Source organism: Bison bison, unplaced genomic scaffold (genome assembly GCF_000754665.1).
Source record: "Bison bison bison isolate TAMUID 2011002044 unplaced genomic scaffold, Bison_UMD1.0 scf7180017864490, whole genome shotgun sequence".
NCBI classification, from domain to species: Eukaryota; Metazoa; Chordata; class Mammalia; order Artiodactyla; family Bovidae; genus Bison; species Bison bison.
Window position 1 is genome coordinate 1,127,874 of NW_011495049.1, and position 22,668 is coordinate 1,150,541.

General features: G+C 36.3%; 1 protein-coding gene across 2 annotated transcripts in view; it reads left to right on the forward strand.

The window, feature by feature from the left end:
• Positions 1–22,668, forward strand: part of HMMR (hyaluronan-mediated motility receptor (RHAMM)) — a 33,691-nt gene that overhangs the window by 7,055 nt on the left and 3,968 nt on the right. For both annotated transcript variants that reach the window (XM_010863346.1, XM_010863347.1), the window contains exons 4-16: positions 1,239–1,286; positions 5,020–5,208; positions 6,265–6,351; positions 6,436–6,536; positions 8,500–8,574; positions 8,705–8,883; positions 9,524–9,672; positions 11,096–11,310; positions 13,496–13,612; positions 19,394–19,540; positions 19,800–19,952; positions 20,040–20,139; positions 20,967–21,143. In XM_010863346.1, coding sequence (XP_010861648.1) covers positions 1,239–1,286; positions 5,020–5,208; positions 6,265–6,351; positions 6,436–6,536; positions 8,500–8,574; positions 8,705–8,883; positions 9,524–9,672; positions 11,096–11,310; positions 13,496–13,612; positions 19,394–19,540; positions 19,800–19,952; positions 20,040–20,139; positions 20,967–21,143 — 1,737 coding nt within the window. The remainder of the gene's footprint in view (positions 1–1,238; positions 1,287–5,019; positions 5,209–6,264; positions 6,352–6,435; positions 6,537–8,499; positions 8,575–8,704; positions 8,884–9,523; positions 9,673–11,095; positions 11,311–13,495; positions 13,613–19,393; positions 19,541–19,799; positions 19,953–20,039; positions 20,140–20,966; positions 21,144–22,668) is intronic.

Below are 22,668 nucleotides of genomic sequence, written 5' to 3' on the forward strand. Positions count from 1 at the left end.
AAAGAATCCACCTGCCAATGCAGGAGATACAGGTTCAATTCCTGGATCGGTAAGATCCCTTGGAGAAGGAAATGCAACCCACTCCAGTATTCTTTCCTGGGAAATCCCATGGACAGAGGAGCCTAGCAGGCTACAGTTCATGGAATCGCAAAAGACTACATAAGGACACTATTAGCCCCTAAACAATAATATAAGTATAAAATATACAACAAATTTTGAAGACTTAGTACCAAAAGTATAAAATATCTTGCTAATAATTTTATACTAATGACATGTTGAAATATACTCTTGATATTTTGGGTAAAGTGAAATGTGTTATTAAAACTTTTTCTTTTAAATATGGCTATCAGAAAATTTGAAAATATGTGCATGGCTTACATTATATCTTTATGGACAGCACTGATATAAGCATCCTTTTTTAGAAATTGATGTAAATTTCTTGACTTGAATTTCTTGGATAAACAGTTCTGAAATTTTAAATTAATTGCAGAATTCCCAAACCAAAACTAAATTACATACAAGTTTGTGTTAAACTCCTACATAATAGGCCTTCAAGGAAGGCCTATTTCATTTTCTTGACCTTCCTAGAAAATGCCATCAGGTGGGAGATTAAACATGTGACAGGCCAACCACCATGTTAGAAATATATAAAATGCATTTTGTTCAAGATGTTTATGACTTCTTTCATCTGTAGATGGAAAAGATAGATATTCTGTTTTTGGCCATTATCTCACAAAGACTGGTGAATATAAAAAGATACGTAAAAAACACATCTTACTGAGAATAAAGGCAATGAGTAGATTAGAATCAGTTTGTACTATTTCAGTTTTTCTTCATGTCTTTGCATTTGTTTTATTTTTTGTTTTGTGGATCTAGGTTTAAGTTGATATCTCTTTTTAAAAGTCTTTTTTTTCTTCTGAGACAGTATAATAAAATACTCAAAATGTATTATTTAACACTAGAAAAGAAGACCTGTTATTTTCACTGAACTTGTTAGCAAAAGTCTAATCTATTGGGCTAAAAACATTCAAACCTGAAATATTTTAAGATTTGAAGAAACTTCTCCTTCATTGGCTAGATAAATCACCTACAAAATATTTACTAGATTTAATGAAATGTTTAAAATAGAAATTAATCTTTTAGAACCCTTAATCTTTCCTGACTACTAAAAATCAAAATTGGCTATGATATTTGTGGCACTTAAAGCTGATTGTCACTGTTCTTTGATTTTTAAATAGAAGGAATCTCAGAAGAATGATAAAGATTTGAAGATGTTGGAAAAAGAGGTGAGCAATACGTTTAAGTTACTGAAAAACATAGACAAGGATTCTGTTGCTGTTTGAGGAGTCAGATAATGAAACATATGTACCATCCAGACTGGTACCCACAGGGTAACCAATCGTTGGCTTTGATACCATATTGTAGACCTTGATTGTCAATGTAGTATACAGTTAGCATACTAAGGGAGGGATATAAGATCATCTATGTCATGAAAAACTGATAAGTAAAGCTCAGTATTTTAGTTTGTATGTGGATCAAATGTTTACCTTTCCTCATAGCATACACTATTCCTACATGCTAATCTCTGTGTTAAGATAGTAACTACCTAGAGAATTGCTTGGTAAGCATGAAATCCTAGCAGGTTAGTTGAATTGCAGTGGAGTGCTAACTTAATGCATCTCTGCACTAAAGTATATCCTTTCTCAAGGATAAAATGACCAACTGCGTGTGTACTGTCCGATACGGTAGCCATTCACCACACGTGACTATTTAAATAAGATTAAGAATTCAGTTCCACTAGTCGCACTTCACCTGCTCAATAGGCACTTGTGGAGAGGGGCTACGACACTGAACAGTGCGTTTCTACCGTGAATAAATCTTTTTGAGCAAAACTAACCTAAAAAACCTGCTTACTTTTTTTTTTAACATATATGTATATGTGTGTGTATGTATATGGATGAGTACAATTGCTTTACAATGTTGTGTTTCCTCTGTACAACAGAGTGAATCAGCTATGTGTATACACGTGTCCCTTCTCTCCTGAGGTTCCCTCCCATCCCACCTCTCTAGGTCATCACAGAGCCCTGAGCTGAACTCTCTGCTGTACAGCAGCTTCACACTAGCTATTTATAAAAAACCTGTTTACTTCTGTAAGCAGGGCCAGGCAGGTCACTGCCAGCTTTGCTTTTCTGGCAGTCTTTTTTCTACATTTCCACTACTGACCAACTCTTTCTGGTAGACATATTAAAATTTTCCATTGATTACAGTTAAATGTTGGCTTAGGCCAGGAATATGTCAAGATAACTTTGAAAATCTCTGCCCTTGTTTCTCTGATCCTTTATTGTATCTATTTTAATAACATTAGCTATCATTTTATTGAGGACACATGCCTGTGACGTAGGGGTAAATACTTAGAGATTTAATAACTAAGTGTCTCTGGAGATAGCTGATAAGGGAGTGGCAGTTCCAGAGTTAGAACTAGTCATTTGTATCAGTTACTTAATCTTTTAGAATAAAAATTTTTTACAAATGCTGCTATATATTATTTAACCCCCCCAAGTATTTGTTGTTTGTTTGGGTAATTTGAATTAAATATCAATATTTAATTTAAAAGCAAAATTTCATGGAAAACAAACTCAGATTTCTGACTACTGTTGCAGAATAAAAAGATCTCACAGGACAATTTCTGTCTTCCCCTCCAGGGGAATCTACTAGGCTTGTGCAAGGTTGCCTTCTTTTTTTTTTTTAATTATATTTTTTAATTGACGTATAATTGACTTAATGTTGTACAAATCTCTGCAGTACAGCAAAGTGACTTAGTTCTACACATTTTACACAAAAACATTCTTTTTTTTTTTAACTTTTTTTTAATATTCTTTTCCATTGTGGTTTATCCCAGGAGATCATACAGTTCCCTGTGCTATACAATAGGACATTGTTGCTTATCCATTCTAAAAGTAATAATAGGTTGCATCTACCTGGGTTGCCTTCTTTAGATGTTGCATTTGCTGTCAGTCCTCACCTGGCTCTTTTATATTGTCTACTTGGTCATGTAGGCATTTGAGTTTACAAACCCTTCTTTATACTTCTTTAACTGAAAAAAGTGTGATGTAGATAGTCTTAAATGTTCTTTTTTCTGCTTTATAGTACTATGCTATGGACATTGATTGTAAACCAATAATGTAAGAATAAAGACTCTTACAGTTGGGAATCTTAAATCTCGTTCAGTTCCTAGCATCTAGTTCACAGTCATATATGTAAGTGGTGCTTGATATATTTTTAGTTAAGTATTATTGGCTTAGAATACTGAGATAAGTTTGAATACAAAGCCAGTAAGAGTAGAGAATGCTTTTTTTTTTTTATTCCCCGCCCCTAGAGAATGCTTTTTATGTGACTTAATATAGCTGTGCTTTCCTGATACTTTTATACCGAGCATAAAGTCTATTTTGAAGTGAAGTGAAAGTGACTCTTTGCGACCCCATGGACTTTACAGTCCATGAAATTCTCTAGGCAAGAATACTGGAGTGGGTAGCTTTACCTTTCTCCAGGGGATTTTCCCAACCCAGGGGTCAAACCCAGGTCTCCCACATTGCGGGCAGATTCTTTACTAGCTGAGCCACAGGGGAAGCCCAGGAATACTAGAGTGGGTAGCCTATCCCTTCTCCATCGGATCTTCCTGACCCAGGAATCAAAACTGGGGTCTCCTGCAATTGCAGGCTGATTCTTTCCCAACTGAGCTATCAGGGAAGCCATAAAGTGTATTGTGGTAAATGTTTTATATGCACTAGAAAAGAATGTAAATGTACTTGTTGGTTATAGTGGTCTATATACATCAATTAGTTCAAGTCATTTAATAGTTTTCTTCAAATCTATTATTTGTACTGATATTTTTGTGTGTTTATTAGTTCTCAGAAAGGTATTTTTAGACTTTCAGCTCTGTGGATTAATTTCTTTTTAATTCTGTCAGTTTTGACTTTGTATATTTGTTACAATATTACTGTTGTGCATGAAAATTTAAGATTATATCTTCTCTTAAAATAACCTTTTGACCATAAAATTTCTTTGTTACTAGTAATAATGTTTGCCTTAAGTCTGCTTTGTGTAATATTAACTTAGCCATGCCAGCTTTCATTTATCTAATGTTTACATGGTAAACCTTTTCTGTTACCTTTATTGTCAGTCTGTCAGTCCTTAGATCATTTCCTTCAGCCTAAAGAATTTCCTTTAATATTTCTTGTTGTGCAGTTCTACTGTTGACAGATATTCTCAGCTCTTTTTTGTTTTTTCCCTCTGAAAAATGTCTGTATATCACCTTCATATTTAAAGGCTATTTTCATTGGGAATAGAATTTTATATTGGCAGATTTTCCCATACATTTTAAACATTTCATTATCTTCTGGCTTCCACATTTCCTGTTGACAAATATGTGTTTTTTATTTTCGTTTTGGTTTTTACCCATTAGTTGCATCAGTATGATGGCTTGCTAATGCCTACCACACCCTACCCATAAGCCCTGTTCTGTTTTCCCAGAAATAAAGGTGTTTAGCATTTTAAGCTGTAATTTGAATTCCTATAATTAGAACTAGAGAAAAGAAGAACTTTTATAGGTAGCAATGCCTTAAAAGTAAATAAACAGTATAATTACACCTAGAAGTTTATGGCAGTTTGAATTCTCTGTTCTTAAAATGCTTACAGATTTTCAAGATGTGTCATAAATTAAATATGATTGCTCAAACAGCTAAGACTATTGAAGAACATCATATCACAATCAGAGGTTTTTCTAGAACTTTAATGTTTTGATTATCATTAGTACCTAGTACTGGAGGAGAGCATGGAAACTCCCTGTAGTATTCTTGCTTGGAGAATCCCCATGGACAGAGGAGCCTGGCGGGCTACTGTCCATGGGGTCACAAAGAGTTGTACACAGCTGAGGGACTAAGAACAGCACAGGACAGCATCTAGTAACTGTATTGGCAGTAATACGGGAGTTATTCATTTCATCTCCTTGTTCCTGTCCAGATCCGCATTCTTGTGCAGGAGCGTGGAGCTCAGGACAGGCGGATCCAGGATCTGGAAGCTGAGGTGGAGAAGATGGAAGCAAAGCTAAACGCTGCCGTCAGGGAAAAAACATCTCTCTCTGCAAGTAATGCTTCACTGGAAAAACAGCTTATTGAATTAACCAGGACTAATGAGCTCCTAAAATCTAAGGTATTTGAACCTCATAATCTTTACAATTGAATAAAAAGCAATTATTTTTTTTTTTTCCTCATAGAGCTGTTTGGGAATTTTAGGCCTAATTTAGTCATTTAACGTCAATAAATGTATATTAAATATTAAGCCACTCCCAATAGGAATTATTATTGCATCCTGTTTATTATGGTGCCTGGCACATAAGAGAATATAAACAATCATTTACTTTTTGTTTTAACATCTGACATTTTCTCACCCTCTTTCAAAGTCACTCCCAATTAGTAAGACCACTAATAATGTTTTAGAATTTACATCTAGAAGTATCTTTAAAGATCTTTCTCTGCAATAAATAATAGCATGATAGCAGTCCTCTGTCTTAAATCTCTTTGGGAATACAGTAGAAAATGAATAAATGTGTGGACTAAATATGCTCAGTAGATAAATTGTGTTTATCAATAAACTAATAGATCTTAAAGGACTTAACATGGTCATCCTCCTTTTTATAGAAGTGGAAGGAAGCTGTAAATCACCGTTCAGCTTAATAAGAATCTATTATTCAGGGCCTATAACATGCTGGGCTCTTTGCTTACAAAGGGAGTAAGGATGCATAAGAATTAAGCACAGGCAAGACAGATTCCTGAGCCTCACTTAGGGAGATTATCATTTATTAGGCCTGTGATGGACCCTGTAGTCTGCATATTTCGAAGTAGATGAAAAATGCAAATGCAGTTTGTTAAGCAAACACACTTGAATTAACCAATTTTTACAGACAAAACTCTGCAAAAATCTTGTTTTAGAGCCACACAGTAGACTTCCCAGCATATACAGATAAATAATCACTGAAGCTGATTTCAAAAGTAGACCAGAAAGTCACATGAAGGAAAAGGAGGGACAAGAATAGAAGTAGTATAAAGCCAGTAATCCTGGTGTGGGTTAAGGATACTTTTCTCTACTAAAGTATGTTGTAAGCAAATAGTAGTCTCTATAATAGATAGAATACTCAATACTTAAGTGATTTTTACACAACTTTAGTAGAAAATATTTCTCAATTTTTTATGTGTTTGCTCTACTCAGTTTTCTGAAGATAATAACCAGAAGAATTTGAGAATTCTAAGCCTTGAGTTGATGAAACTGAGAAACAAAAGAGAAACCAAGATGCGGGTGAGTGATACCTTAGGTAAGTTTTCTGGAACTGGGGATCTGAACAAGTTCTCGTTTCCTAAAACAGGTATTTCTGTTGTGTAGAGCATGATGGCTAAACAAGAAGGCATGGAGGTGAAGCTGCAGCTCACCCAGAAGAACCTCGTGGAGTCTCAGGAGAAAATAGTACAACTTGAGGGGAAACTGTGAGTGACTAAAAGAAAAGAGGTTACGTTGTGTAACCAGTTTTGTACTTGGCTTTCTTGGCTGGTTATTACTCCATACTCATCTCACTGCCTGCCTCTACTTGCCCTATTTCTCTTCCTAAGTAACAGCTGAACCCTAATCGTTCCCCAGCATTTTATGCTGAAAAGAAATATGAATGTATTATGTTTGTACATCTTCTGTATCAGTGTTGAGGAAAGGCACATAATCTTATGGAGGTTGTAATGAGACTGAAACTGAGAAGCATTGATACAGGAAGCTATGATTAATTTACAATCCTAGACTTCTTTTAATTACTCAACTGTAATTTGCATATAGTAACATGCAGAGATCGTAAGTATTCATTTTAGTGACTTGACAATTGTGTACTCCTATGTAACCACCACCCAAACAAGATAGAGAACACTGTCATTCCCTCAGAAAGTCCCCTCGTGCTCCTTCCTGCTCCCTGTTCCTCCCCACAGTTACCCCCCACCCCTGCAACCACTTTCTGACTTCCATCATTGTAAGTTAATTTGACCTTTTTGGGGATATTTATCATCACATGCATGCACATATGTATATATGTGGCTTTTTTTTTTTTTCCTGGACATGCTGCACATCTTGCAGGCTCTTAGTTCCCTGACCAGGTCTCAAACCCATGCACTTTGTATTGAAAGTGCAGAGTCAAGATTCATCCATATTGTGTGTATTACATGTTTCTTTCATTTCTGAGTAGTATTCCACTATACGAATATACCTCCATTTGTTCATTACTCTCCTATTGATCAGTACTTGGGTTTCCAATTTTTGACTATTGTCAATAAGACTACTATATTTACCTTTTTGTAGACAAAGGTTTTTGTTTCTCTGAGTAAGTATCTAGGAGTGGAATTTCAAGGTCATAGTATGTACATATGTTTTCTATGTTGTTTGTTTTGTTGTTTATTTATTTATTTGGCTGTGCCATGTCTTAGTTGCAGCATGCAGGATCTTTAGTTGTGACATGTGGGATCTAACCTGGGCCAGGGATTGAACCTGGGCCTTCTTTATTGGGAGCATGGAGTCTTAGCCACTGGATCACCAGGGAAGTCCCATGTAATGCTTTTTTAAAAGCTCAAAGAGTTTATACAATTTTACACTCCCACTTCACAATGCATGATGGTTCCATTCATTCCATATCCTCACCAATATTTGTCCTGGAGGCAGGCATGGCAACCCACTCCAGTATTCTTATCTGGAGAATCCCATGGACAGAGGAGCCTGGTGGGCTATAGTCCATAGGGTTGCAAAGAGTCAGACACGACTGAATTGACTTGACAGTCGTATATGCACTGATACTTGTCAGCCTGTCTGATTTCAGCCTTTCTAGTGGATGTAAAATAGTATATCATCTATGTTTTCAATTTGTTGCTGTTAATGTCAGACATCTTTTTTATGTGCTTATTGACCATTCATATATGTCCTTTCGTAAGACATCTACTAAAGCCCCTTGCCCCTTTGTCAATAAGTAACCGAATAAAAGGCAGCCTGGAAGAAAGGCTTTGAAGCACACAAAATTCTATTTTGTATGTGTGGTGGGTGGGGATTCTAAGAAAGCTACAGGAAAGGTGGTTTCTAATATACTCAGAGTGTTACAGATCTATAACTGTATACAGACTCTCATCATCATAATCCTTTTGTCAGAATATATTTGGAAAGCTTTCTCACTTAAAAAATAAACAATAAACTTGAGCCTCCTACTTGCATAAATTGTCAACGTGAGCGGTCACACAAACTAATGGTTAGGAGTTTAGAACCTAGAGTCAGCCTGCCTGAGAGAACAGTATCTGGCACAGAGTAAGCATCTCTGTAGAGTAAGCTTACTCTGTACCAGAATGAGGCTTACCCTGTACCAGAGATGCTTACTCTGGTACAGAGTAAGTATGATTATTGTGTATATTAATGTATGCATTTTTTTTTTAGTGTTTCAATAGAGAAGGAAAAGATTGATGAAAAATCTGAAACAGAAAAGCTCTTAGAATACATTGAAGAAATAAGGTAATATGAAGAGTAGTTTTTGGACTTTGTTTTATTGAAGTGCGATGAATACATCATTTTCATCTCTTTTCATTTAATGTTGCCTCTGCTTAAATAGATGTGCTGCTCAATATAATTTGTTTTAATGCAGTTGTGCATCAGATCAAGTGGAAAAATACAAGCTAGATATTGCCCAGTTAGAAGAAAATCTGAAAGAGAAGAATCATGAAGTTTTAAGCCTTAAGCAGTCTCTTGAGGAAAATATTACTATATTGTCTAAACAAATAGAAGACATGAAGTCTAAGTGCCAGGTGCTTGAAGAAGAAAAAGGTATTCTACTGTCTATAGTACTATTTTCTTTAGATAAATACTACCTATGATAGTTTTTAAAAGTACTGATATGTTATAGCAACTTTAAATAATTACATAAACAACAATGAAAATTTTGTTTTATGCATGGGAATTTTTATCTTTTATGATATTTGTTATCTGTTTATTTGACTATATTGCTTATCTTGGTTGAAATATATACATTTGACCTCCTCATTGGGTAGCCATTTAAAATTGGTAGATACATAGAGCTAGGTTTGAGGATTTTATTATATAACGTATATACTGTTTTATATGTAATAATGACAGGAACTTCAGAATTTTTTTTTCCTCTTTGGAAGTACTTGACCTCTGTGTGTGTGTGTGTGTGTGTGTGTTAGTCACTCAGTCGTGTCTGACTCTTTGTGACCCCATGGACTATAGCTCACCAGGGTCGTCTGTCCATGGAATTCTCCAAGCAAGAATATTGGAGTGGATTGCCATTCCCTTCTTCAGGGGACCTTCCCAACCCAGGGATCGAACCTGGGTCTCCCGCATTGTGGGCAGATTCTTTATGCTCTGAACCACCCTGGGAAGCTGGGTTTTTCAAAGGTAATATTAGTATCTAACTACACCATTGTTAATATTTTTCCTTTTCTAGAAGACCTCATCAATAGGAATAGAGAACAGGACGAAAATCTAAATTCTGAGATACAAAGCTTAAAAGAGAGGTCTCTTCTTGAAAAACAAGAACATGAAGAGCTACAACAAAAAGTATTGCAAATGGATTCACTTCTGCAACAAGAGAAGGTAGTTTACAATATTAAAAAAGCCTAGTGCTTCTCTTATGTCATACATTTCCCTGTGTATCAGAAAACCTTTAAATTGTATATATCCTTTGATCCAACAATTCTACTTTTAGATTCTTATCCTGAGGAAGTAATCATGTCTTTGCTGCATATTTAACTGATGTCACCACAGTCATTCATGATTTGAAAAATTTAAGCAACAGTTGAAACAATATAGGGAAATTGTTTTAATTTGTTTTTCAGCACATTCTTGTGTTAGATTACTATGTAGGCATTTACAGTTCTGTGGTAAAAGAGTGTCTAATTAGACAAAAAACAAAATGTAACTTTTTGAAATCCAGATTACATGAACATTTTACATATCAATGAGAAACACAGGAAGTTCATTAAAAAATCATAATAATAATTCTGGTGATCCAGTGGTTAAGACTCTGAGCTTCCACTACAGGGGTCACAGGTTTGATCCCTGGTCAGGGAATGAAGATCTTGCATGGCTCTCAGTGCTGCCAAAAAAATTTTTTTAATTAAACAAAAAAGTTTTTTTAGTGGGCATAGGATGGAAATAGAAAATTCTTAGCAGTAGAAATTCAGATAGCTTGTAAAATGAGAAGATGCTGTACTTGTCATAATAATCAAAGAAATCTTTTGGTGTTTTTTTCCACTTCCAAGATTGGCACAAATTAAAACATTTGGTAATATGATATATTGGTGAGAACTAGTCAAGCAAGCAAGTACTCATGTGAACTAATGTGAAATATTATATTGTTGGCAATCTTTAGTGACAAAGGAATTAGGTAGATCTGTATATACTGACTTGAAAAGACCTCAACAACTATTTTTATGATATTTTAAATGACCTTTTTATACACAATGTATTTAATTTATGTTTTAAAATAATGTACATATATAAAAAAAGACCATAAGGCTTATAATATAAAATGTAGAGGTTATCTTGATTGGAATGGGGAGTAGTCAAAGGCAATTTTTCCTTTTTTTGTAATGTTAGAATTTTTTTTGCAATGGTGATTTACTTGTATTTACTTATTCTTATTTACTTATATAACTTTAAAATATTTCTATATAACATTGGAATCATAATACTCTTTATATAGTATCATATGAGAAAAATATATGATAAAAGCCAGTTGTAGAATATAATTTTTGTTGTCTAAGAAGTGTGTGTTGCATAGGAAAAAAACTGAAATAACATTTACCCCAATCTTAACAGAGGGTAGGATATAATCCATGACAGAATGAATATGAATCTCTCAAGTTTCTCAGAGGCTCTTGAGTTTAGTGTCCATACTTCATTAGTTGTACTTCTGTCTTGTCCTTAGTAAAATCTCACAGATTATTAAATTTAATTATTTATTAAATTGTCAAAACCTTTCAGATGATTTTGCTGGCTTTCTATCTATATGCAGGAATTATCTTCTGGTCTTCAGCAGAAGCTCTGTTCTTTTCAAGAAGAAATGATTAAAGAGAGAACTCTCTTTGAGGGAGAATTAAAGCAGGCCTTGGATGAGCTGGATAAATTACAGCAAAAGGAGGAACAAGCTGAAAACCTGCTTAAGCAACTGGAAGAGGAAGCAGAATCTAGAGCTGCAGAACTAAAACGCCTCAAAGAAAAGCTGAAAGGGTTTGTATTAATAGGACTTCATGTTTATAATTAAAAGTTATTTTCTAGTACATTCTCTTGGGATTCCCATACCAATCGTGAGTGGTGAGGTTGGAATTATTTTACAAATAAGGAAATTTTTTTTTTTTTAATTTTATTTACTTTTGACTGTGCTGGGTCTTCATTGCTGCATGCAGGCTTTCTCTGGTTGTGAGCAGGGGCTACTTTCATGGGCTCTAGGGCACCCAGGCTTCAGTAGTTACAACACATGGGCTCCGCAGTTGCCATGCAGACTCCAGAGTGTAGGCTCAGTTGTTGCCCTGCAGCATGTGAAATCTTCCCAGACCAGGGACTGAACCCATGGTCTCCTACATTAGCAGGCAGATTCTTAACCACTGGACCACCAGGGAAGTCCACAAATAAGAAAGAGACACAGAGAGGTAAAGTACATGTGCGGGAAGTACAGATAGAAAGGTATGTGACAGCCCAAGTCAGAAGCCATGCCCTTTTCTTATTTAAAGTTCAAAGAGGGAGCCACAAACACTTCAGAAATAGCAATCAAAAACCAAAATGGGGAAGAAACAACCAGAACTGGAGGAAATCCTGAAATTAAAAAAAATGTATCATTAAAAGTAGAAAGCCTGAGATCCAGTGCCTTTTTTTTTGTTTAATTTCATATTGTTTTCACATTATATGCCCTCCACATTTATTTACAGTATTCAAGTTGATTCTTGAGTTCAAATTGTAAACAAATACTTGAATTCTTGGGATCTCAGCAGTAAACATTTTCTAGAAAGGTAACTAGACATAACCTTACAAAATCATCACTTATATCACAACTATGTATCTATCTCTTATTAGGTGCTTTTTTATTAATCCCTTTTCTATTTTCTTTTAGTGGTTAGTGATTTTAAAAAACACCAAATTTTTTTATATATGCCTGCATTTTGGGGAACTGTACCAAAGTGTAATTAGGGGGATTGTTTCATCCTGCAGCCAGCCTCAGGGAACAGGTACATTAAGAAACTTGAGTGGATGATGTCAATTTCAGAAAGAAAAATGAGATAATCATTTATTCTAACTCAAAGAACTCAGTTCAAAGGTCAGGAGATAAAGATTTTATTACTAGATCTGTTAGTTAAATGTGTGATTCTGAGCAAGACTGTCTTAATTTCTTTTGTTTTCTGTTTCATTAGATACAAAATAAAGGAGTTTTATGACATTATTTGTAAGATCCTTTCCAGTGTGGAAATTTCAGGATTCAGAGAAAAAAGTTGACAAGATTCCTCTAGGGAGCAGGAAAAAGTATTTTTATTTTAAATCCTTTAGTAATAGTTAATTGCTTTTAGCTGTGGGGTGTATTTTTAAAATCCTATGCTCATTCCAGAATGAATTTGAATAATTGTGTATCCTGTTTCAGTGCCCAAATTAGCCTTTAAGCGAATAATGCTGCTTATAGTTTTAGTTCTATGTGTTCTTTAAAATACCTCTTATAAGCTCATATGCCTGTCAAATAAAGTTTGTCACCATTGTAGAAATATGTAATATTCATATATTTGAAATCTGTATAGATTTGTAGTCTATAGTTATAAAGATGACTTAAAAGCCATTCTGTCTAGGCAAAATAGCCTCCTCAATAAGTTGTTGAATCTTTAAATAATTAGTAATTTATTTTGTGGGTTATTGGTATAGTCACAATAAATCTACATAGTCTTGTAATTATTTTTTCAAAAGACCTTCGTTTTAAGAAACGAAGTTACCTTAACTCTACCTAGTGTTCCCTAAATATCCTAATTCAGAGAATTAAATTTTATTCAACCCAAGAGCTTCTTAACTTATAATCCTTCACATTCTTCAGTCTTGGATGCTGCCAAGATTCTGTCTTAGAGTCTTTTTAATCTCATTTCTTCCCCAAAAGTGTTTAAACTACCTACATAAGTACATATGGTATGAAAATAAAAGTAAGTAAATTAGGATAAAAACAAAAGTAAAATAAGAATGGGAAAGATAAGATGAAGCTGCATGTAAATAAACATGCTAGCAGATATAGATCATGAATGTAGATCTAAGCTGTCCAATGTGGGGTATATGATTCACAGTGTCGAAGGTACATCCTAGTCTCTTTCTTAAGCTAACGGTATATTAAATGGTATATTAAATTAAGATGCAGTTAGCATCTTATCTTTTAACCATTCCTTTTTCTTAGGAAAGAAGCTGAACTGGAGGAAAGTAATGCTGCTTATACTCAGGCCACCCTGCTTTTGCAAGAAAAACATAACAGTACAGTGCAGAACCTGGAAGATGTTACTGCTCAATTTGAAAGGTATTTTTATGGGGAGGCTGCTCTCAAACATACGTGAGCAGGCAAGGGGTGTTCACCTAGGGACATCTGTCAGCAAAACTATATGAATAAAACAATTGTTATTACTTTAAATTCCACAATGCCCAATCATAAATGGGCATTTCATGTTACCTGTAGTCTTAGAATATATAGTAATTTCCCTCTCCCGGTACCCACTTCAGATTTCATACACATCTGTCTGACTCTCCTGATGTCATCATTTTCCTCACGAAGAATCCAAACGCTTTTATTTCCTCTTCATGGAACCTATAAATGTACCTGCATCTTTCACCCTATCTTCTTCCCACCTATTACAGATGAGGTATCTCATTCCTTAACCTTTAGTGACCTCTTTCCATCATTCATCCCTTATCTCTTAATTTTCAACCTTTCTTCTAGAATTTTTCCAGTCAGTATTAGAACATGTTAATGTGCCTTCGTCTTTAAAACACAACTTTTTAAATCTCCCTTCACCCCCCACTTCTTTCTGCACCTTTCATTCCCAATACTGTTCTTACCCCCAAATCCTCCTCATGTTTATAGCCCATCTTTTTTTCTTTAATTGATTTTATTGAAGTATAATTGATTTACAGTGTGTTAATTTCTACTGTATATATAGATAGATTCCTTTAACTATTCCTTTCCATTATGGTTTATGTCAAGATATTGAATATAGTTGCCTATACTATATAGTAGGACTTAGTTGTTTATTCATCCCATATATATGGCTTCCCTGGTGGCTCAGAGGTTAAAGTGTCTGCCTGCAACGCGGGAGACCTGGGTTCGATCCCTGGGTCGGGAAGATCCCCTGGAGAAGGAAATGGCAATCCACTCCAGTATTCTTGCCTGGAGAACCCCATGGATGGAGGAGCCTGGTGGGCTACGTACAGTCCACAGGGTCGCAAAGAGTCGGACATGACTGAGCAACTTCACATATATACTAGTTTATATTTATAGTTTATAATATAATCTCATAGCCCATCTTCTTGATAGATATTATAATGTATCTACTTCCTATCCAGTCTACTTATTTTCCCTTTTTTAAAGAAAGTTTATTTTGGAGGGCACTACAAATTACAAAGGATAATACAACAAACACTAGTACATCACACAGTCTCACACTGAGTGTATTAATGTTAACATTTTTACTTACTGTATTTACTTTATATAATTTTGGATGGAGGGCTCTTCTTTTATCTATTTTAGTATATTCAATAAAAAGATACAATGTGTACAGAAATCCTAAATCATAAAGGTAAATTTAACATGCATGAGCTCATAGAAGACAACCTATAAACCAAGAGTTTCAACAGCTTGCGACCTATATGAATCCTCCACTGTCTCATCTTCATTCCTCCCCTCAGCAGGTAACACCATCTCAAAATCTACATCAGTTACTTCCTTGCTTTTTTCCTGTGTATAATTGTATAATGTATGTCCATATGAATAATACCTAATTTTGCTTTTTCCAGAACTTCACCAAAAATGTCCTAGTAGTATATGCCATATCCTGGGACTTGCCTTTTCACTCTGCATTATGTATGATTTTAGTGTTGAATCACAGTATTGCCTGCGACTGTAGTTGGAGCTTAGTCCAACATGACTAAGTTGGACTTAGTCATGTCCAACTCTCTGCAACCTCATGGACTGCAGCACACCAGCCTTCCCTGTCCTTCACTATCTCCTGGAGTTTGCTCAAACTCATGTCCATTGAGTCGATGATGCCATCCAGCCATCTCATCCTCTGTTATAGAATATTTGATCTTATCAGTCTACCACTATTTATCCATTCTGGCTTTGGGCTTTTGGGTTGTTTGCCATTTCTTTCATTTTATTAACAGTACTGTGAATATTCCTGTGATCTCCTCTTACATACCTGTAAGAATTACTCTAAAGTCACATTTAAGTGAGTGTTCAACTTCAAAATTTAATTCCAAATCATTTTACAAAGGGGAGGTGAAAATCTACACTCCCACTAGTGATGTATGAGTTCCCATTGATCTACCTCCTCTCTGAAGCTTGTTAGACTTCATAAATTTTGCCAGTATACTAAATGTAAAAGGACCTCTTCTTGTGGATAATTCATTTTTCCTTTTCTGTAAAAAGCTTATATATGACTTTTATTCATTTCTCTAGAGCATTATCTTTTCTTGGTTGATTTGTAGGGTTTTTATCAGCAGTATGGGAGGTAGATATCTTACAGAGTGTGGCTTGTCTTTTCATTTTCTTTATGGTTTCCTGTGATGAATGGCAATTCTTGATTTTAGTGTTGTTAAACTTATAGAGTTTTATGTGAACACTTTTACATACAAAAACTTCTTTCTATCCTAAGAACTTAAAGATATTCACCTTTTTTTTTCTAAGTTTCAAAATTGCACTTTTCATTTTTCCACCTAGAACTGATTTCTGTATGTGTAGTGATAAAGGGATAAAATTCATATTTCTTTTTCCATATGGATAATCAACTGCCTAATACCCATTCATTAACTAGTACCTTCTAATCTCTCTGATGTGTTCCTGCATCTGATATATTTTGACATACATAGCGTATATATATGTATGTGTGTGTGTGTGTGTGTGTGTGTGTGTGTATATGTACATGTATGTGTGTGTGTATATATATATATTTTGTTTTGTTTTTTGAATTTTTGGCCATGCTGTGTGACATGAGGAATTTTAGTTCCCCAACCAGGGATCAAACTCAATCCCCCTACAGTGGAAGCACAGAGTCTTAACCACTGGCCTACTGAGGAAGTCCCTATATATTTTAATTTTTATATGTCAGCATACATATAATTAATATACATATGACAAACCTAGACAGCATATTAAAAAGCAGAAACATTACTTTGCCAAAAAAGATCTGTGTAGTCAAAGCTGTGGTTTTCCAGTAGTCATGTATGAATATGTGAGTTGGATCATAAAGAAGGCTGAGCACTGAAGAATTGATGCTTTTGAACTGTGGTGTTGGAAAAGACTCTTGAGAGTCTCTTAGACTGCAAGAAGATCCAGTAAATCCTGAAGGAAACCAACCTTGAATATTCTTTGGAAGAACTGATGCTGAAGCTGAAGCGCCAATACTTTAGCCGCCTGATATGAAGAGCCAACTCATTAGAAGAGACTGTGATGTGGGAACGATTGAGGGTAGGAGAAGGGGACAACAGAGGACAAGATGATTGGATGGCATCTCTGATTCAATGGACATGAGTTTGAGCAAGCTCCTGGAAATGGTGAAGGACAGGGAAGCCTGGTGTGCTACAGTCCATGGGGTCACAAACAGTTGGACACTACTGAGCAACTGAACAACAACTATATATATCTGTATACATATATAATTTTTAGTGCTGTTCACAACTCTGGAAAGAAATTTTCCTTCTTGATACTTTGAAAACTAGTGCCTTTAGAGGCATTCTGTGATGTCAGTCACCATTAGTATGCGAGTAGCATTAAAATTTATTTCTTCAGACCAGACCTCTCCCTTCATCCCCTACTCATATATTCAGCTGCCTACTTGACTTCAAGTAGATCTCTCACTGTTGTCTGGTATTAACCCCACCAAAACAACTCTAGATCATCTTTGTCTCCCTTTGTCCCTCTCGTCTCTCATTCTTGTTGATCACAGTCGGTGACATCTCCATCTTCTGAGTTTCTCCTTCCGTAAGTCTTGAGTCATCATAATCATCTTCTCTCCCTTTCTCCCAACATTCAATCTCTTTCTTGAGTTTTTCCATTCTGCCTCCAAAAGAGATCTCACATTTTTCTTTTGCCAATTCCTTGGTCCAATCCTCCCTTAGCACTCATCTGGGCTGAAAAATAATCATCCTCTGGTTAATCCTCCAGTTCAGCATTCCTGGCCCTCCCCAGTCAGTTCTCTGCATATCTCTGGAATAATTTACACACTTACTTAAGAGACCTTTGAAGTATGTTCTTTATCATTCAGGTAAGCCCACTGTGCCCCACCAGTAAGGACTCATGCCTCTTGCTTCTGCTCCTGCCTCTCTTGTTCTTTTTTTTTTTTTTGGTCTCTCTTGTTCGTTAGACTCTTGTCACAGCTCTTTTTTTTTTATGCTTAATATTTTATTTATTTGTATTTGGCTATGCTAGGTCTTCATTGGTCTGCGGGCTTTTCTCTAGTTGCAGTGAGTGGGGGCTGCTCTCTAACTCTGGTGCGCGGGCTTATCAATGAGGTGGCTTTTCTTGTTGAGGAGCGTGGGCTCTAGGGCACTTGAGTTCAATAGTTAACAACACAGGCTCAGTAGTTGTGGCGCACAGGCTTAGTTGCTCCACAGCATGTGGGGTGTTCCTCAGACTGGGGATTGAACCCATGTCTCTGGCTTGACAGGCAGATTCTTTACCACTGAGCCACCAGGCAAGCCCCAGTCCCAGCTCTTAGTGGACTGTGTTCTACCTGCCTCCAAGCACATACACATCTTTGCCCTCTGAAATACTTTCCCCAATTGGCTCGCTAAATCCTTCTTATCCATCACACCTCAGTTCAGTTCAGTTCAGTCGCTCAGTCGTGTCCGACTCTTTTCGACCCCATGAATCGAGGCACACCAGGCCTCCCTGTCCATCACCAACTCCCGGAGTTCACTCAGACTCATGTCCATCGAGTCAGTGATGCCATCCAGCCATCTCATCCTCTGTTGTCCCCTTCTCCTCCTGCCCCCAATCCCTCCCAGCATCAGAGTCTTTTCCAATGAGTCAACTGTGAGGTGGCCAGAGTACTGGAGTTTCAGCTTTAGCATCATTCCTTCCAAAGAAATCCCAGGGCTGATCTCCTTCAGAATGGACTGGTTGGATTTCCTTGCAGTCCAAGGGACTCTCAAGGGTCTTCTCCAACACCACAGTTCAAAGGCATCAATTCTTTGGCGCTCAGCCTTCTTCACAGTCCAACTCTCACATCCATACGTGCCCACAGGAAAAACCATAGCCTTGACTAGACAAACCTTTGTTGGCAAAGTAATGTCTCTGCTTTTGAATATGCTATCTAGGTTGGTCATAACTTTCCTTCCAAGGAGTAAGCGTCTTTTAATTTCATGGCTGCAGTCACCATCTGCAGTGATTTTGGAGCCCAGAAAAATAAAGTCTGACACTGTTTCCCCATCTATTTCCCATGAAGTGATGGGACCGGATGCCATGATCTTCGTTCTCTGAATGTTGAGCTTTAAGTCAACTTTTTCACTCTCCACTTTCACTTTCATCAAGAGGCTTTTTAGTTCTTCTTCACTTTCACACCTCAACTTAATTGTAAATTCCTCAGAAAAGCCTTTTCTGAATCATGAAGCAAAATGTAGGTTCTCCAGTTTTATCAGCTAACATGTTCTATAGTTTGCCTTTAAAACACTTAGAACAAAGTTAATTATGTAGTTATTTTTCCTTTTATTTTGCAACAACCTGAAGAGGCATTTTTTTCTATCACCCGCAAGATAATAAAGTATGACAGTAGGTAGAGGGATTGTGTGGGGTTTTTGTTTTGAGGTAATTTCCATGTTTGGTAGTTGATTTCTTTTTATCTTTGTTCATAGATTCCGCCCATACTAGGCACTTGACTCTTTTCTTTAAAGGAACTGCGTATGTCATATAAGTTCATGTTTAGTATTAACTTGATTTCAAAACATTGAATTCTTACCTGTGCAAATGTGAAAATACATAAGGTTTTGTTTGTTTTACCTAAAAGTGTATAAAATATAAACCAATCAGCTATAGATTTGTCATGCATATGTTAGAAAAATCCTTTAACCTTGTTTTTTAAAAAATAAGCTATAAAGCCTCAACAGCAAGTGAGCTAAAAGATCTTAAGGTGCAGAACGAATCACTTAAGGAAAAACTGGCCAAGGCTGAGCAAAGTGCAGAGGATGTCCGAGATCAAGTATTGGCCGCTGAGAACTCAAATCAAGAATATGCAAGGTATGTAGGAGAAATAAAACCTACCCACACCTGTGGTCTTAGAACCATTAGGACAATTGGATGTTGCTGCAAGCCAGCTACTAAGTGATGCAGAAAACTGTAGTCCCATGGCTTGCTTTGGGTGATCTTCAATGGTGAATTATGAATTTACACAGTTTAAAAAGTATAATTCTTAACAGTTCTTTGAGATTCTTTTTTTAAAAAAGGTAATTTAAATGGCTATAACTTTCTTAATGGACTCTTCTCTCTCAAACCCAAGGATGCTTCTAGATCTGCAGACCAAATCAGCACTTAAAGAAGCAGAAATGAAAGAAATTACAGTTTCTTCTCTTAAAAGAATATCTGATTTGCAGAACCAACTCAAGCAACAAAGCGAAGACTTTAAGAAACAACTGGAAGAGGAAGAAGCAAGGTAATCTAGGTTGAAAACTAAAATGCCATGCGTCTCAAGTTATTTTTTCTAGTATACTGTGGTTTTTAATTTAATTTTCCCTTACAGAAAAGCTGGAAAAGAAAACTCAATAGCAGAATTAACTGAGGAAATGAATAAGTGGCGTCTCCTCTATGAAGAATTATATAATAAGACGAAGCCTTTTCAGGTCTGTTAATTAGGACTTAACTTATTTGTATTTGAGAATTCGTATTGTTCCATTTCACAGTCATGGCAGTGACATGGTTCTTCTGAAAGATCATTTTGCTGCCAGTTTAACTTCCTATTACAGAAGGTTTATTATAGATGTTACTACATTATTATGCATACATTTTTAATATAGGCTTTATAGGCTTAAATATTACCCCTTAATGAGGTTCTTAAAAGTTAATACCTTAGAAGGCTCTCCTGATATGAACTTTTGATAATCTATGTAAATTTATGACACTTATTTTTTTATGATCTTTCTCAATGTTCCTCTAATTAACGCTTAAAGGATAAATGCAAATCTGGGTACTTAGAGTCAGAAGACAGTATTGGTTATAATATGTTGTGGTAATACAGATTAGCCCAGCTAGCAGGTCTTTTCATTGTTTCTTTCTTTCTGTTTCATTGATCTTTGAAATGAAAAATAACTTTTTATTTTAAAAAAAGACAATTTATGGAGAGCCCTAAGAGTAAGTCAATATAATATATTTTTGTTTTTTGCCTTTTTTGTTGTTGTGGTTGTTGAGTTTCTTGTTTAAATATTTATTTACTTATTTGGCTGCACCGGGTCTTAATTGCAGCATGTGGGATCTAGTTCCCCAACCAGGGATCAAACCTGGCTCCCCTGCATTGGGAGCCTGCAGTCTTCTGCAGTCTTAGCCACTGGACCACCAGGGAAGTCCTGTCTTGCCTTTTTACTTTCTTTCATTTTATTTTCCTTGCAGTTAATACGAGTTAAGTAGGATTTAATAGTTTTAAGTCTTAACTTCACAAAAAAATCTTTTTCAGCTACAACTGGATGCATTTGAAGCAGAGAAACAGGCTTTGTTGAATGAACATGGTGCGGCTCAGGAACAACTAAATAATCTAAGAGATTCATATGCCAAATTATTGGGTCATCAGAATCTAAAGCAGAAAATCAAGCATGTTGTGAAATTGAAAGATGAAAATAGCAATCTCAAATCGGTTTGTAAAGTCACGTTTACTTTTGTTGATATTGGGGTGGGTGGTTTTTATTTGATCAGGGTAATACTGACTTCATAAAATGAGTTGGCAAGTGTTTCACCTTTTCTATTTATGGAATAGTTCGTGAATTATTGATATTAATTCTTTACTGAATGTGTAGTGGAATTCAGTGGTGAAGGCATCTGGACCTGGACTTTTCTCTGTGGATGGTTTTTGATCAATAATTTAATCTCTTCACTTGTTATAATAGGTCTATTCAGATTGACTATTTCAACTCAAAACCCATGGGATGCAGCAAAAGCAGTTCTTACAGGGAAGTTTATAGCAATACAGTCCTACCTCGGATTGACTATTTCTTCTTGAGACAATTTCAGTAGTTTGTGTCTTTCTAGGAATATGTCCATTTCATTTTCTGATGTGTTGATTCACAATTGTGTGCCATATTCCCTTACATTCCTTTTTATTTTGATAATATCAGTAGCAGTGGCCCCTCTTTCATTTCTGTTTGTAGGAATTTGAGTCTACTCCCTTTTTTTTTTAAGTTCCTTCACTTCAAATGTTTATAATGGCTTTAAACCCTTTTTTGGATAAATTTGATATTGGGTTACTCTCTTGGGCAGTTGTTGTTGCCTGCTTTTCCCCAGTATATAAATCATGCTTTCCTGTTTGCGTACTTTGTAATTTTTCGGTTAGAAAATGGATGTTTTAGACAATATATTGTAGTACCTCTGGGTACTGCCGTCCCCTTGCAAGTATGTTGTTATTTTCTTGTTTAGTGAAGTCTGTTCGTCCTCCCCACCCCCCACTAGTTTGTGCCTCTGATGTTGCTTCTGAGGGAGGTTCAGTCTGGGGTGTGTACACAGTCACCCTGAGATGACGCTGGTTTGGGTAAGGCTGCCTCCTTCTCTCCCTGATCACACATAGTTGCTGGCTTATCCCCCTGTTATTTTCAACATTGCCCCAGGTCATAAATTCCTCTACAGATTCAGTTCAGTTCAGTTCAGTCTAGTCTCTCAGTCGTGTCCGACTCTTTGCGACCCCATGAGTCAAGGCACGCCAGGCCTCCCTGTCCATCACCAACTCCCAGAGTTCACTCAGACTCACATCCATCGAGTCAGTGATGCCATCCAGCCATCTCATCCTCTGTCGTCCCCTTCTCCTCCTGCCCCCAATCCCTCCCAGCATCAGAGTCTTTTCCAATGACATGAGGTGGCCAAAGTACTGGAGTTTCAGCTTTAGCATCATTCCTTCCAAAGAAATCCCAGGGCTGATCTCCTTCAGAATGGACTGGTTGGATTTCCTTGCAGTCCAAGGGACTCTCAAGAGTCTTCTCCAACACCACAGTTCAAAAGCATCAATACTTTGGTGCTCAGCTTTCTTCACAGTCCAACTTTCACATCCATACATGACCACAGGAAAAACCATAGCCTTGACTAGACGAACCTTTGTTGGCAAAGTAATGTCTCTGCTTTTGAATATGCTATCTAGGTTGGTCATAACTTTCTTCCAAGGAGTAAGCGCCTTT